At 37.5% G+C, this 16,623-nt stretch overlaps 1 protein-coding gene across 2 annotated transcripts in view; it reads right to left on the bottom strand.

Moving 5' to 3' along the window:
* The window catches only part of dync1h1 (dynein, cytoplasmic 1, heavy chain 1), a 104,838-nt gene that overhangs the window by 72,005 nt on the left and 16,210 nt on the right, over positions 1–16,623 (bottom strand). For both annotated transcript variants that reach the window (XM_073039644.1, XM_073039643.1), the window contains exons 11-25: positions 15,653–15,799; positions 11,091–11,231; positions 10,831–11,007; positions 9,763–9,873; positions 9,545–9,664; positions 7,220–7,459; positions 5,561–5,716; positions 4,937–5,050; positions 3,580–3,690; positions 3,285–3,494; positions 2,656–2,802; positions 2,074–2,240; positions 1,800–1,973; positions 1,234–1,399; positions 863–1,051 (exon numbers count right to left, since the gene is read on the bottom strand). In XM_073039644.1, the coding sequence (XP_072895745.1) occupies positions 863–1,051; positions 1,234–1,399; positions 1,800–1,973; positions 2,074–2,240; positions 2,656–2,802; positions 3,285–3,494; positions 3,580–3,690; positions 4,937–5,050; positions 5,561–5,716; positions 7,220–7,459; positions 9,545–9,664; positions 9,763–9,873; positions 10,831–11,007; positions 11,091–11,231; positions 15,653–15,799 (2,370 nt within the window). The remainder of the gene's footprint in view (positions 1–862; positions 1,052–1,233; positions 1,400–1,799; positions 1,974–2,073; positions 2,241–2,655; positions 2,803–3,284; positions 3,495–3,579; positions 3,691–4,936; positions 5,051–5,560; positions 5,717–7,219; positions 7,460–9,544; positions 9,665–9,762; positions 9,874–10,830; positions 11,008–11,090; positions 11,232–15,652; positions 15,800–16,623) is intronic.

The following is a 16,623-nucleotide window of genomic DNA, read 5'->3' on the forward strand; positions in this document are numbered from 1 at the left end:
TTAGCAAGCACCTAAAAACAAACAAGATCATTTTGGCATGTATTTTTCTTCTGTAGTACAGTGGACACTGTTAATTGTGACACCGGGACCAGTATGTTTTGGCCCAATTAGCTGGTTTCATGGAAGTAGTTAAGATATATAAAAAATAAACTACCGTTTATCTGAGTAATAAATTATGTACTTAAATGAAATGCAAAACAAATTAGAACACTATCAAAATTAATACAATACTGCATTAGCTCCTAATAGTTTTCAAAGGAGGAAGTCATCCAGTGTACGTATGCTGCTAGGTTCTTTTGATTGACTGTAAATGAACAAAATCAGTGCAATCACTTAGTGCAGATAATGACCTGCCTTCATACAATGCTACTGATGATTTTATCCTCTGGATCTTCATTTACATTGTAATATTCAAGATGACTGTCAATACGTTCAAATTTTAGTAGTTCCTAACTTGAAGTATTGAAATTGTTTTTTGCATATCCAAGCCTGAATGCTTGAAATCAGTGAGTAAAACAGTTGAGTTGTCTTACTGTTTATTACTCACCAACTATAAGTGACAAAAATCACTGCTTTGTGAATATAAATACATGCAACTGACGCTATTTAAAAACTGTTCACTCTAAGCTCAGTGTAGTGTCTAACGGTCACACAAGTGCACGCAACTGATGCTAACTAGAAACTGTTCAGCAACAGCCTCCTGTCCCAATTAAAAGCCATAGTATCCTAAATAAACAAAGGGAATCCTGGGTTTGTTTTTGTTCTTCAAGAGTTGTCCTAAATAAGCCCCTTTCCAGATGAATGGATGATCAATTAAACAGAATCCACTGTACTATCAAAAAATAAAATAAACTATACAAACCTGGTATTTATCAATCCAGGAAATGTAGTCTGAAGAATCAATTGAAGTTCCTTGACCAAAGATTCCAACCTCAGTGACCGATTCAGCCAACAGTTTGGCCAGAGTAACCCTCATTTCTTTCTCCACCAAAGTGAGCCACTCATTTATTTTTGGATGCTCAGTGATCGAAACTGGAGTCTTGAAAAGCACCTGCCATAAAGAAAAAAGCACTTCAGTTGTGATTTGAAAGAAATTAGATATACATTAATATCTGCACAGTTGAAATAAATTTAGATAAAATTAATCCACATTCAGAATTTCTCTACAATGTTTAATAATCAATGCAGAATACCAATCAATTCTCACATAGAACCATATTAAAATAAATATACCTCTTCTCCTTCACGGGATGCAATTCCCAAGACAACTGTGGCATCTTCATTAAGAATGATACTAGAAACACCAGCAAACATTTTTTTGAAGTGTTTCTGCAACTTCGCTACGTTCTTACTATTACCAATAATTTCCAGCAAGTCTTCATCACCAACGAAGTAGAATCTGAAAAATTGTCAAAACCCATTAGCAAACACGGTAAGGCCACATCCACTCAAGTTACACTGCAGATGAATTTCTGTACTTCTGCAATTCCTATCCTTGTATGTATAAGAATCCATCAATTCTGCATTGTGAAAATGCTCAAGCTTCCCATGAGATTTTCGCTTATTCTAGTACTGATAACCCCTTCCAATATCAGGAGAGTCCACACATATTCAAAAACCAGTGTTGAACCCATTTGCGATGATATGTTTCTTTAAGTAAGATGACAAAAACCAAAACAGTACTCCAAATAAGCCTCACCAAGCTTTTTCTACCAATCTCAGATAGTGATATTACTCTTAGAATTTTTTTCGATCTTTCCCCGAGAATACATCCATATTATTAAAAAGTAGTTATTTACCGAGGAAAGGATGATCTCTCCCTCTCCAAATATTCTCCCAAAGCCTTTTGTATCTTTCCCAACAAATCTGCCAATCGTTCCAAAGACCGCTGTACTCCTGGGATATTCAAAACATCCATGACTAAAGGAGACTTGGTCACCTTCTTCATAAGCGCTAGGAATTCTGTGCTGATACTGTTAGATAGTAAAATTAGGGTATACACATCAGTTTAAGACAATTAAAACAAAAGTTACAAAACAATTAATTAAGACTAATATATATCTATTCACATACCTCTGGAACCTCTGAGTTTCTACTGGCAGTAAGTGCTTAATGTCAGCACTTCCTGTAAAAATGCCTTCAAGATAGACCCAACGTCTCTGGACATCAATCCAAACATCAAAAAGTGCCATTATACGATTCAGTTTATCTTCCCAACTTAAAGCATCTTCTTCAAAGACCTAAAGAAAAGTTACAAAAGGGACACCATTTAGCCACTTAAAGAGTAAATGGAAGCTATAGTTCGATAATCAGCTAAAAACATACTTGGCAAAATCTTCACTGCTTAACTCTCTACATTTTGAACAAAACCTAAATTCTTTTAGCAGATGTATTAAAGCATAAACTAAAATCTCACTGCATCAAAAAAACTACAAATACACACAAAAGATACCTTGTAGTTTGGTAATGCCTAATGCAAGGTGAGCGAAAGCATGAAGGGATAAAAATTAAAATGCAAAATTATAAAAATACAAAAAAAAATCAAAGTTGGAAACTCAATTGTATACACAGGAGGATCAAATACAACTTGAAGGATTTAATCTCAAAAGGAAAGTGGGTAAAGCATTATGAAAATAAACTTCTGCAGATACTTGCCTTGTAGTAGGGGGACAGCTTCATGGCAGATACACTATTGATGTGTTCTTTGACCCTGTTAAACAGGTCATCCCAGCCACGGATCAATCTACACTTGTTTTGATAGTTCACCAAGTCCAGTTCATATGTGTTCCACATTTCTCTAATCTGAAACATTTTTAAAATGATTAAAGTCACCATATTTACAAAGTTGCATACTTTAATGCAATCTATATAAATATACAACTTAGCTCATCAATTATTAGCATTAAGATGCTAAGAAATTAGATAAAATAGGTAAAGCAAAATCTTTAGAATTTGGACAATTTATTTTCTGGTGCAATACATTGGCTAAACCTATTAAATTACCAAAAAGCCACAGGAAGCTTGTTTTGTTGAGCACGATAATCAAAGAGCATGCTTTGATTAATTTGACTTAATATTAAATTTAAAATATTGTAACAGCTAGAAATCTGAAGACAAGCAAAGGAATAGTAATAAAGTAACAGAATACTGGTGGTAAAATAATTAAAATCAAGCATATAACCTAGATTTTATCATACCAGGAAACAAGTTTCTAAATACATGCAAAATTGTAATTCTACTCCAACCTAAAGCCCAAGGAAAAGCTAAATTTGAAAGTTACCAACCTGTTTCAAAAACTCTTCCAAAGCCATCTCTCCCTGGGCCACAAGTAGAACATCTTTGACAATGGCTTCATTTTTTTGCAAATCCACATCCCATATTTGACCTAGAGTTAATTCAGACACTACCCAATTAACATGGAGTCGTTTCATTAGCTGCTTCCAGTGACGGTCTTTCAAAGCCTCAGATTTTAGCTCAATCACCAACATGTTAACCTACAAGACAAACTTGAAATTAATTTCTTATTTGGTCCTACCTATTAATCATTTTTTCTGATGTATTTGCATTTATAAAACATGCCTTCATGTAGCCCTTTAGAAGTCTCTGCACAAACTCATAAGATGCATACTGACGTAGTCGAGCTGGGAAATTCTTCAGTTGGTTAAGCAATCCATCCAAATTTTGACGAAGCTGTATAATACAATGGTAGAAAAGTTAAGTATGATACACTGTCATTTATCTGTCGAACACATTATACCAAGCTAAATATCTACTATAAAAATTTTAGGCAGAGAAAAGAAAGATCAGCAAAGGAAAAATTATGTTCAGTCAGAGCTCCTGAAGTTGTATTGGAATACTGTTCCCTAACCATACCAAAATTCCCTTCCAATACCAAACAGGTACCCAGTAAGAGAAATAAAACACATGAAATCTCATTTGTGGGTCAATGGGGCGTGGAAAGGAATTAACAGTTTAATAGAAATACAGGGTTCCAAATCTGGGGTCCATAGACTTCTCTTCCTCTGTGATATTGGTCGATTGCATAAAAATATTGTGAACTCTTGGAAGGAATGCGTAAAATGCAAGAATTCAATGCTCTGACAGGTAGCATGGATTTGATATGCCAAATGACCTTTCCCCAGGTTTCAAGAAATAGGGAATTAGTCACGGTATAATTTTTAAAATTACATTTTTGAAAAAGATACACGATTATCACAAAACAGCAGCTTTAGGATATGAAATCAAATTACTGTAAATGAATTAACTTCAATTAGACATTATTCTAGGATGCTTACAGTACTCTGCAGGACCATTTACAATGATTCTAAATCTAGTATTCAGTTTTAAGTTGACCTAGAAAGTAAAAAGATACCAGTTGAGGCAGAATACCTATGAAAGTCCCAGATTGCTGCATTGGGGCAATTCTGGGTTACATTGGCAGTCTAACGTAGTTTAAAAAGTATTAACTGTATGACTCAGCCAATAATCGAACAGTAAAGACTATGAGTCTGACAATGGAAAGATGGGATAGTATTCCAAGACAGAAGCCTAAAATAACATTTAAGAAACCTTTGCAAAAAGTAAATTCAGTGTCATGTACTAAGCTACAGAATAGATAAACGTCTGGGTTTCAGTGTTCGTGTTGCACTACTGTCATCTATCTCAAATCAAACAGCAAACAGGATTCAATTCTTTACAATTAACATCAGTATTTGACAGTTTAAAAAAAAAAGGGTTCTATTGGGTTTCTTCGTTTGTAGTTGCCTGTAAGATGAATTGCCAAGTTGTATATAGTATACATACTTTGATAATAAATGTACTTTGAACTTTGTTAAGGTTTGTTTCATTAAGCAACTTTTCCAATTTTGTGGATATTTTTCATAATAAAAAAATGAACATCAATCAAATGGAAACAAAAGATACTAGAGTTACATACTTTGCGTGGCTGTACTGAAACCCATGGTTGTTCTTTCAATTGGTCTATTTGTTCCCAGACTTTGGAAAGCTCAGACCAGACACCTTTGAGGTCCTGCAGTTCTTCTAATGCAATCTAATAAAAACGAAAATAATTAATAATTTGAATGTTGTAGTTGAGGTTAGTTATCCACTAAGAAATACAAGATGCATTAAAATAATTAGAAATACACTCAGAGCAGAACTAAAACATTTCACATACACAAACTACATTAGTTTTTATTTAGAATTATATTAACATTAAAGTCGCATTTGATTTTGCAGTGCATCATACTCGCATATTACATACAAAATTTATGTACAAACTAACTGTAGAGGAGATTCTGACAAACAGTATTACCCAACCAAAATTTGTAAGAATACTTTTAATTTAAGCTTTGCAACAGATAGTTATCAGTCAATTTTATTAGCCACATTTAGAAAATAAATAATTGAGTTATATCGAAGAGATAACAAGCTTTGGCTGCTGTGCCTCCCATAAAGGAGTAAAAGAACTGAAATAGTTTTACCAGTTTGAGCAATCAATTGCTAGATATGGTATGAAGGCAGCATTAAATTTAGCCTTCAGAGATGTTAAATTACATACCTGCACCCGTTCTTCACTTCCACTGAGCAATCCTGTGTCTGTTAACTCCAAGGCTTCCTTAGCTTTAGCACATTTCTCTCGGTCATCTTTTAGACGACCAAACTTGCCTTCATAGATAGTAAGTGCTTGCAGAGCATCCTCTGGACGAAGGCTCCCCTACAATCCAACAACAATTTCACTTAACAATTCAGTGTTACAGAATAAATTTAAGAGTAATAATATGTAAGCAATATACGACATTTGATTCTCACCCTAGTTTAAAAGGGCTAGATAGAACATCAGGATTTAAAAAAAATTATCAGCTTTGATACTAACTGGTACTCCAAACAAAGAAGCAATTTATATAAAGTTTAGAGGCATGCAAAAGAACCAAGCTACAACTGGAATATTAACACAACAAATATTTAGACCAAATGGAAATCTAGAAAGAATGGTTTGAATAAAATAGGCAAATCCTCTGGGCCTGACCAAGTGCATCCTCAGACTTTGTGGGAGACTAGAGAGGAAATTGCAGAAGCCCTTGAAGAGACATTTGCTTTGTTAGCTACTGGTGAAGTTATCAAAGACTGGAAGGTGACTAATGTTGTTCCATTATTTAAAAAGGGTAGCAGGGACAAGCTAGAGAACTACAGGCCAAACAGTCTGACATCAGTAGTGGAATTCACCTTGAAGAGACATTTGTTTTGTTAGCTACTGGTGAAGTTATCAAAGACTGGAAGGTGACTAATGTTGTTCCATTATTTAAAAAGGGTAGCAGGGACAAGCTAGAGAACTACAGGCCAAACAGTCTGACATCAGTAGTGGAATTCAATGTACAATTTTGGTCACCTTGTCATAGGAAACATGGCAAACTGGAAAGAGAGCAGAAAAACGTTTAAGGATACTGCCAGGAGTTATATAGAGAGGTTGGCTCGGCAAGGTCTTTATTACTTGGAATACAGGATGACGAGGATTGACCTTATAGAAATGTTTAAAATTATCAGAGTGATAGATAAGGTAACTGGTAATAGTCTTTGCTCCAGGATAAGGGAGACAAAAACAAGCAGGCATAGATACAGGATGATTGGGGAAAAAATTTAAACAGTCTTGAGGGGCAATCTTTTCCATGCTGAGGGGGGTATTTAGAAGAGCTGCCAAAGGAAGTGGTTGCAGCAGGTACAATAATATCAATTAATAAGTACTTGGATATGAACATGGATGGGAGGCTTAGAAGCACGTGGGCCAAACACAGGAAATTGGGTCTAACTAGGTGGGCAACATAATCTGCATAGATTTGCTGGACCAAAGGGCCTGTATCCATGCTGTATTGCTCTATAACATATTCCTAATAAAAGGCTTGAGATATTCTGATCCATTATCACGGTGCCACTGTAGCATAGTAGTTAGCACGACCCTATTACAGCTCAGGGCATCAGAGTTTGAAGTTCAATTCTGACTTCTGAAAGGAGTCTATATATCCTCCCTGTGGGAATACAAGTCTTCTCCGAGCCCTCTTGTTTCCTCCCAAAGACATACTGGTTAGTAGGTTAATTGGTCATTGTAAACTGTCCTACGATTAGGCTAGGGTTACATCGGGGATTGTTGGATAGCGCAGCTTGAAGGGCTGAAAGGATCTGCTATATACAGCATCTCAATCAAGCAACTAAATAAATCACTCACAGCTACAGGCTTTGTTTTCTCCCATTCACCCAAAAGATCTGTGGTACGGCTTTCCACAGCACGATCCTCCTGAACAATCTTCATCTGTAGGTTAGCCACTTGCTGTTGGATAGCACTGTCCTTTCTTCGCATTATGTCATTGAAAGCACCCCACTCTCCTTCAATATTATCAATGTAAAGCCAAGATGGAGGAAATTGGAATCGCTGTTTTTCTAGTAAACGCTGGCCATTGCGATAAAGCTAGAAAGAAAACATGGTCAATTTACTTCACAAAAAAATACTTCCACATAAAATGTACTATACCTGCAACACAAGCAACATTCAAAATTTAAAGAGTTTCATGAGATCTTAAGAGTTTTAAAAAAATGTAATCCAATAATCAGAAACAAAGTTGACTTTTTAAATTTTAAAAGTACCAAATCAAAGTGCAAAACATTTGTGGCAGCAAAAGCAAAATTAAAATTCAGCTTTAAACTACAAGCAAATACTACAACTTTGCACCATAACGTAAGCATTTCCAGCTTTATACAAGAGTCATGCAGGCCTTTGGCATGATTCGGTGCCAGCAACTGGTATCAGCAATCCCCTGTCAATAAAGTGACATTCTTCATGGCAAATCCTACTCTGCATTTACATGCTACACTTTTTTTTTGTAGCACAAAGGATTGCATCTAGTTGAATTACTGGACTAGCACCACAAACTCTGCACCGCTGACTTGGAGCCACAAGTTCACATCCAATCACAGTAGATGAGGAAATATAAAGGTAGTTAAATAAATCTTGAGTCAAAATACAATATTTGTAATGATAACTTTGAAACAATAGGATTGCTGTGAAAACCTATTAATGCACTAACATCTTTTAAGGAAGGCAATTTGCCATCCTTGAGCGACCTGGCCTGGTTTAACTCCCTTTTGAAATGGCCTAGCAAGCTTCTAAGTGAGGGCAGCCAGAAGTTAAGGTTGGACAAAAATATGCTAGTCTGGCAAGCAATAGCTACACTCAATGAACAAATGAAAGACACAGTTGGCAATCTTTGCAGTTCCATTTCCAACAGTGTTCCATGTGTCTTGTGAGGGCATGGTTATAACCTTTTTAACACTCATTCAATAGTTTTAGGCTTGGTGAAGGTACAACATTTTCCAAATATTCCAGGAGAGAATTATTCCCTGCACATGTCGTACAGAGCAACGTGCACTACTGTCTCAATTCTGAGCCTCCTTGATACCATTACTATTTAATGACCTTTAGCACAAGGAGTACTTATAACCATTTTCATAACTACTCTTGTCCCTCAACCTGGAAAAGGCAGCATAATCTCTCATCACAATGGAAGAACATGTCAGGAATGGTTCTCAAAATCTTTACTGCCCTCAATCATTCACCTCCAAAATTCATTTTACCAATATCTATTCTCTCTATCCTGTGACAAATCCAACCCCTAACAATCACTCTCTCTTGCCAAGATCATCCAGTCCCACTCAGCAACTTGTTTCACAGAATAAACATAACGCAATACTGAAAAACCTGTGATGGATTAACAAAACCCTGATAAATCAGCTAGATTTAAAAAACAGAATTCATGAAGGATTGAGGAAAACAGGGTATTTGAGAAGACTCCATAGGAAAGAGGTAGACAGCCTAAGAAATGAACGTTAGTGACAATTAAACTTCGGACAACCCAGAAGACCAGAATTGGAATGGAACAACAACTTCAAAGATTATGAGACTGAATAAAGATGTAGATTTGGGAAAAGATTGTGCAAATTGTAAGCAAGGATAAGAATTTTAAAACTCAATTGTTGCAGGTCCAAGGGCTACTGTAGATCAGTGAGTACAGGGTGATAGATGAGCAAGACTCATCTCAGTTATGGCACGGATGGGAATTTCAGATAAGCTAAAGCTGATGCAGAGTTAAAAACAGAAGAAAATGAGGACAGCACTGCAATAATTTGAAGTATTCAATACAAGCGAGTGGGACAGCAGTCTGGCAATAGCACAGGCAGCTTTGGTGATGAAATTAGCTATGTAGTTAGGTGCCCAGGTGGAATAAAATACCAAAAATTTGAACATTCTGGTTTAGCCACAGGACGTTTCCTGGAAAAAGATGACTGTCAGGTTCAGAAGTGGTAAAGACAATCCCATAAGTTCATAATACAACCGGCACCATTACTTTCCAGCATTACATCAAATATTTCACCACCTACCTAAAACAAAAGAAAGCAACTGATACTCCCAAAGAAAACAATCAAGTGGGAATACATACAAGTCCCAAAATATGAAGGGACTGGTCTGAGGCAAAAGAAATTTTAACTCTGTACTCACATCTACTTGTTTTTCAAACTGTTTGATCTTGCGTTTCAATGATTGCACATAGGTTATGAAGGTCACAGCATCTGAAGTACTTGCTGTATCCACTGAATGTTGCTCCAATTCTTGACGAGACTGATTTAAAAGTCAATATTGAAGAGATTATTTGTACAATTCAGTATTTGTTTCAACTGTGCAAGTACAATGCACATTAAGTAACTTATATTCCATACCTTTGAAATCTGTGAATGGAACTCCTGCATGTTCTGACCAAGCATCTGTCCAAATTTGCTGAGAACCTCTTTATGCCAAGAATCATACTTTAGATTCACCTTTGATTGTACCTTGAATCAAAATTAAAGAGTATCACAGAGCACCATTCTTGACATATTGACACGATTAAAGTCAGTAGCAATGGAACGGATCACACCACTGAGATCTGATTACTTTATCTTAATGAAAAATTAGGCCAGCACAAAGGCAAGTTATAGTTTTACATGGAAGAAATACTAGGCAATCCACTTTAATTCAAAGTAAAGCAGGCCATTATTTAACAAAATGCTGTTGTACAGAAGTATCTGGGTATCCTTGAACGTGAAAGAAAATACATGCAGTTATGGCAATTAAAAAGCCAAGTGAAATGTTGGCCTCTTTTGCTAAGGGGATGGAATACAGAAGTCATGCTACAACTATAGCATGTTGGGAGAGATCACATCTAGAGTTTCAATCTATGGTTTTAATCTCCAAAATAAGGGATAAACTTGCATTTAAAGTAGCTCAACCGACATTCTCAAAGTTCATTCACAGAATGAAAAGTTGCCTTCAGAAGGAACAACTGAACAGGCTGAACTTGTACTCAAGAATTTAGAAAAATGAAAAGCAATGTTATCAACACATAAAAGAAATAGGCTACTTGTTGTGGGAAGTTACAGAAGGATTTTGCTCTCTCTCTTAACCTTGTCCCTTACTCCATTGGGAAGTTAGATCAAACAAACTAACAGGCATAGTTTTAGAATGAAGGGGCACTCATTTAAGACAAGGGTTGGAAAGGGGGAAGACACAGGTGGAAGGAAAGGGGAACCTGCTGTGAATCTTCAGAATTTTTACTTCATATAGTTGGTGATGAGTCAGTACCCAAAATAAAATCCTTGGGTCATAAGGAGTAATCAGGAAAGTGGATTGAACACCACACTGAGATCAACTTTGGTGTTAAAGGATTGAGGAGCAGAATGAACTACACTGGCTCATGCTTATGATGTTCAAAACTAGAGTAAAAAAAAATCTAAATTAAAAACTCTTACCTTTCCATAATCAATAACAACAGGGCCAAATTCCTTTTTGGTCTCTGCATTGTCAAAAGTTCCTCTGGCCTTTCTAATTTGGACAAGCAATGCTTGCCATTTGTTTAAATCATCTTCCAGTCGGTTATAGATGTTTTCAGGTTGCATATCCCACAAACACTGGTACTGAAGCCAGACCTGACAAGGAAAAAAAAGAACAAATTAATCTTAACCTGTTCAAGTTGTTTCCCCAAAATAAAAACTATCTTCAAAATACTGACCTTGACATATTTTTCAACTTCTCTGACAATTCCCATAACAGCTTCATGAGCTTCCTCCAAAGCAGCTGGTCCATCTGGCATTCTTGTTAATGCATTTCTGTAGAATTTCTCCTCTTCAGACAGTTCATATTGGAAACCAACCTAGTAGTGACAGTGACAGTGGGATATTAAGCTATATATTTCAAAGAGCATAGTGCTTTTCCCAACCAGCTTCACTATTACCTTCCAGAAAGTTAATATAGGGTAAGCTCAGAGTTTCCACATTCATTTAGAAGCACAAAAACCTACAGCACAATACAGGCCCTTCAGTCCACAAAGCTGTGCTGAACATGTCCTTACCTTAGAACTATCTAGGTTTACCCATAGCTCTCCTTTTTTCCAAGCTCCATGTACCTATCCAGGAGTCTCTTAAAAGACCCTATTGCTTCCGCCTCCAACAGCCCATTCCACGCACTCACAACTCTCTGCGTAAAAAACTTATCCCTGACATCCCCTCTGTACCTACTTCCAAGCACCTTAAAACTATGCCCTCTTGTGCTAGCCATTTCAGCCCAAAAACCTCTGACTATCCACACCATTAATGCCTCATTATCTTGTACACCTCTATTAAGTCACCTCTCATCCTCTCGCTCCAAGCAGAAAAGGCCAATTTCACTCAAACTATTCTCATAAGACATGCTCCCCAATCCAGGCAACATCCTTGTACATCTCTTCTGCATCCTTTCTATGGTTTCCACATCCTTTCTATAGTGAGGCAACCAGAATTGAGCAAAGTACTCCAAGTGGGGTCTGACCAGGGTCCTATATAGCTGCAACATTACCTTTCAGCTCCGAAACTCAATCCCATGGTTGATGAAGGCCAATGCACCATATGCCTTCTTAACCACAGAGTCAACCTGCACAGCAGCTTTGAGCATCCTATGGACTCAGACCCCAAGATCCCTCTGATCCTCCACACTGCCAAGAGTCTTAACCATTAATGCTATACGGTCAGCCCTCCTTATCCGTGGGTTCCACAAGCGCGGATTCAACCAACCGCGGATTGGGAAAACCCAGAAGTTCTCTCTCCAGTACTTGTTGTACAGACTTTGTTTTCCTATCATTATTCCCTAAACAATACAGTGTAACAACTATTTACATAGCATTTACATTGTATTAGGTATTATAAGTAATCTAGAGATGATTTAAAGTAAACGGGAGGATGTGCGTAGGTTACCGCGGATCGGGAATTGGGAAAAAAAAACAGAAGTTCTCTAAGTTGGAACAGGTACATCCAGTATTATTTAGTGTCAGTTAGTCAAACGTTTGTCTTGGTATATATTTTACCTTTCTATACATATAAAGCACTTAAGAAACGTATGTATTTCAATAATTAAACTACTGTGTTGCTTAGTAATAATAGTAGCTTTCATCAGGACAGGGCCTTCACATGTTCCATTATCCAATGACCGATGGCGTTTCACCTCTTTCCGACCGCTTTATTATTTCTTTAATTTCAATCTTGATCGTTTTCTGGAACAGAAACACTGTGGGCAGTGGGTCCCGAGCTCTGCTGGGTCCTTAAGTCCACCACACTGAGACAGGTTAAATAAGCTCCGGAGCTCCGCCGGGTCCTGAAGTCCATCGACTTGAGCATCCGTATTTTTTGGTACCTGCGGGGGGTCCCGGAACCAATCCACCACGGATAAAGAGGGCCAACTGTATTCTGCCATCATATTTGACCTACCAAAATGAACCACCTCACACTTAACTGGTTTGAACTCTATCTGCCATTTCTCAGCTCAGTTTTGCATCCTTAGGGGTCCCAGAACAGATCCCTGAGGCACATCACTGGTCACCGACCTCCATGAAGAATATGACCCATCTACAAACCATTCTTTGCCTTCTGTGGGCAAGCCAGTTCTGGATTCACAAAGCAATGTCCCCTTGGATCCCACGCCTCCTTACTTTCTCAATAAGCCTTGCATGGGATACCTTATCAAATGCCTTGCTGAAATCCATATACACTACATCTTGGCTCTACCTTCACTGTTTTAGTCACATCCTCAAAAAATTCAGTCAGGCTCGTAAGGCACTACCTGCCTTTGACAAAGCCATGTTAACTATTCCTAATCATAGTATGCCTCTCCAAATGTTCATAACTCCTGCCTCTCAGGATTTTCACCATCAACTTACTAACCACTGAAGAAAGACTCAATGGCCTATAATTTCCTGGGCTATCTCTACTCACTTTCTTGAATAACAGAACAACATCCGCAACCCTCTAATCCTCCAGAACCTCTCCCGTCCTTGTTGATGATGCAAAGATCGCCAGGGGCTCCAACAATTTCCTCCCTTGCTTTCCACAGTAGCCTGGGGTACATCCCGTCTAGTCCCAGTGACTTATCCAACTTGATGCTTTCCAAAATCTCCAGCACATCCTCTTCCTTAATTATCTACATGCTCAAGCTTTACAGTCTGCTGCAAGTCATCCCTACAATTGCTAAGTTCCTTTTCTGTAGTGAACACTGAAGCAAAGTATTCATTAAGTACCTCTGCTATCTCCTCCAGTTCCATACATACTTTTCCACTGTCACACTTGATTGGTCCAATTCTCTCATGTCTTAACCTCTTGCTCTTCACATACATGTAGAAAGCCTTGGGGTTTTCCTTGATCCTGTCCGCCAAGGCCTTTTTATGGCCCCTTCTGGCTCCCCTAATTTCATTCTTAAGCTCCTTTCTGCTAGCCTTATAATCTTCGAGATCTCTATCATTACCTAGTTTTTTGAACCTTTCGTAAGCTCTTCTTTTCTTCTTGACTAGATTTACAACAACCTTTGTACAACATGTTTCCTGTACCCTACCATCCTTTCCCTCTCTCACTGGAACGTACCTATGCAGAACCCCACACAAATATCTCCTGAACATTTGCCACATTTCTTCCGCACGTTTCCCTGAGAACATCTGTTTCCAATTTATGCTTCCAAGTTCCTGCCTGATAGCCTCATATTTCCCCTTACTCCAATTAAATGCTTCCAATGCTATGGTAAAGGAGATAGAAATGGGATCACTATCTCCAAAATGCTCTCCCACTGACAGACCTGACACCTGACCAGGTTCATATCCCAATACCAGATCAAGTACAGCCTCTCCTCTTGTAGGCTTATCTACATATTGTGTCAAGAAACCTTCCTGAACACACCTAACAAACTCCACCCCATCTAAACCCCTCACTCTAGGGAGATGTCAATCAATATTTGGGAAATTAAAATCTCCCACAACAACCCTGTTGTTATTACACCTTTGCAGAATCTGTCTCCCTATCTGTTGCTCAATATCCCTGTTACTATCGGGTGGTCTATAAAAAACACCCAGTAGATTTATTGACCTCTTCCTATTCTTAATTTCCACCCACAGAGACTCCATAGACAACCCCTCCATGACTTCCTCCTTTTCTGCAGCCGTGACACTATCCCTGTTCAACAGTGCCATGCCCCCACTTCTTTTGCCTCTCTCCCTGTCCTTTCCGAAACATCTAAAGCCTGGCACTTGAAGTAGCCATTCGAGTCTCTGTAATGGCCACAATATCATAGCATTTAAATAAACTTTAATATTTAAAGTAAAGACCATAAGAAAAAGGAATGGAATAGCCGTTTGGTCTATTCTGCCATTCAATAATATCTCAAATGATTTAACTTTTCTCAAGTCCACTTTTCATTTCCATTCACATATAATGAATCTTCGGAGCCAAGGGATTTGAAAACTTCACAACCCTTTAAGAAATTCTTCTTCATTTCAGCATTAAAAGAATACCTCCTCATGAGTACACATTCAAGTCCTAAACATCCTTTCAGCTTTTACTGCATCCAGCTCCCACCCCAATGTTTCAACAATATCACTTCTTATCCTATTAAAATCTAAGTACAGACCCAACCTGACAATATGCACTCCTCCCTGGACAACCATATCTTTAATCCTCTGTAATACCCCTCATTATTACTATTATTAAGATCCTTTTTTTAAAAAAAAATTGTTTCGGACCCAAAATTTTTCATTCTCAAGCTGACTGCTAACATCTATCAAGGGATCAAACCAGTTGTGCTGCACGTTACTAGATTAAAATAACCTTTCTCTGGTTGACTCCATACTTTCCTTTCCAGCATGTCCTCTAGCCAAATACCCCTGAATACTATGCTCCCAGCTTTCATCACCTTATAACCAAGTCTCCATAACAGTTACTGTAACTATACAATCTAATTAAAATATAACTCCTTTTAAGTTCTGGTTCTGTAGGAAAAATATATTAGCTTTTTAATAATTTTTGTCCTATGATGCGAGACTAATTCCTAAAATACTTCAATACTTACGTGAAAATGGCCTATTGCCTATAAAACTCTGCACTTTTATACACAAAGAGAACATTATGTCATTAAATTTGATAAAACATACTCCTCAATCATTTTGTAATTTGGCAACAACATAAATCATACAAATAAGGAATCTAATATCTGGTTAGTTCCTTACATAAAGTACCAAACCATTGAGATTGTAAACACACTATTGCTATTATTGTCCTTCCTTACCTGGTATCGCTGGCTCTGTATCCTTGGAAGTGTTAGGATAATCATCTTCCAGCTAAACAGCTCTTGGTAGAGTTTGTATCGGCAATCTTCAATTGGTGGATGTAAATAAATTACTTGATTTGTAATATGAAGTTCATGGACTATGTTCTACAGGCAGGAGAGAGAAAAATATTTTTAGATGCACAGAAAAAAATAGTATTCTTAGTCAGTAATCACATATCCTATTCCATTATAATACATTGGCACAATTTGATGGCGAGCAATTAACAACTCCATCAAATAGTGGGTTCCGTATCTAAGTGTACAGATCATTTGTGTATAAAATGTCAATTGTGTCCTTTACATCCAGATTAGATAATGTTTGAATTGGAAAGTCATCCTGAACGCAACATAAGGACTGTTCAGATCATTCTTCCAATCAACAGATCTCTCTGATGGGAGTGGCTAATTCCATATAAAACAATCACTGAACCATAGAATCTACTAGTCTTTGAGATGTACTCTGGAGAGGATTCTGACTAGCTGCATCACTGTCTAGTATGGACTTTTCAACAGACAGAATCCGAAAAAGCTGTAGAGGGTTGAAAACTTAGCCAGCTCCATTATAGGCACTAGCCTCCCCACCATTGAGGACAACTTCAAAAGCGATGCCTCAAGGTGGCAGCATCCATCATTATGGACCCTCGATAGCCAGGATATGTCTTCTCAATACTATCGGGGGCAGGGACAGGAACTGGAAGACACACACTCAACATTTTAGGAACAGTTCCTTCTCCTCCACCATCAGATTTCTGAATAGTCCATGAACAATACCCCACTAATTTGTCCTCTCCTTGCGCTGTTTATATATTGTTATTGCAGAAGCTTCTTTTGCATGATTTTTAATCTATTCTACATATATATATACACACACATACACACACACACACACAACAATCTATTTATTTGTTTTTCTTCTATATTATGTATTG

This window comes from Hemitrygon akajei, chromosome 3 (genome assembly GCF_048418815.1).
Source record: "Hemitrygon akajei chromosome 3, sHemAka1.3, whole genome shotgun sequence".
Classification (NCBI taxonomy): domain Eukaryota; kingdom Metazoa; phylum Chordata; class Chondrichthyes; order Myliobatiformes; family Dasyatidae; genus Hemitrygon; species Hemitrygon akajei.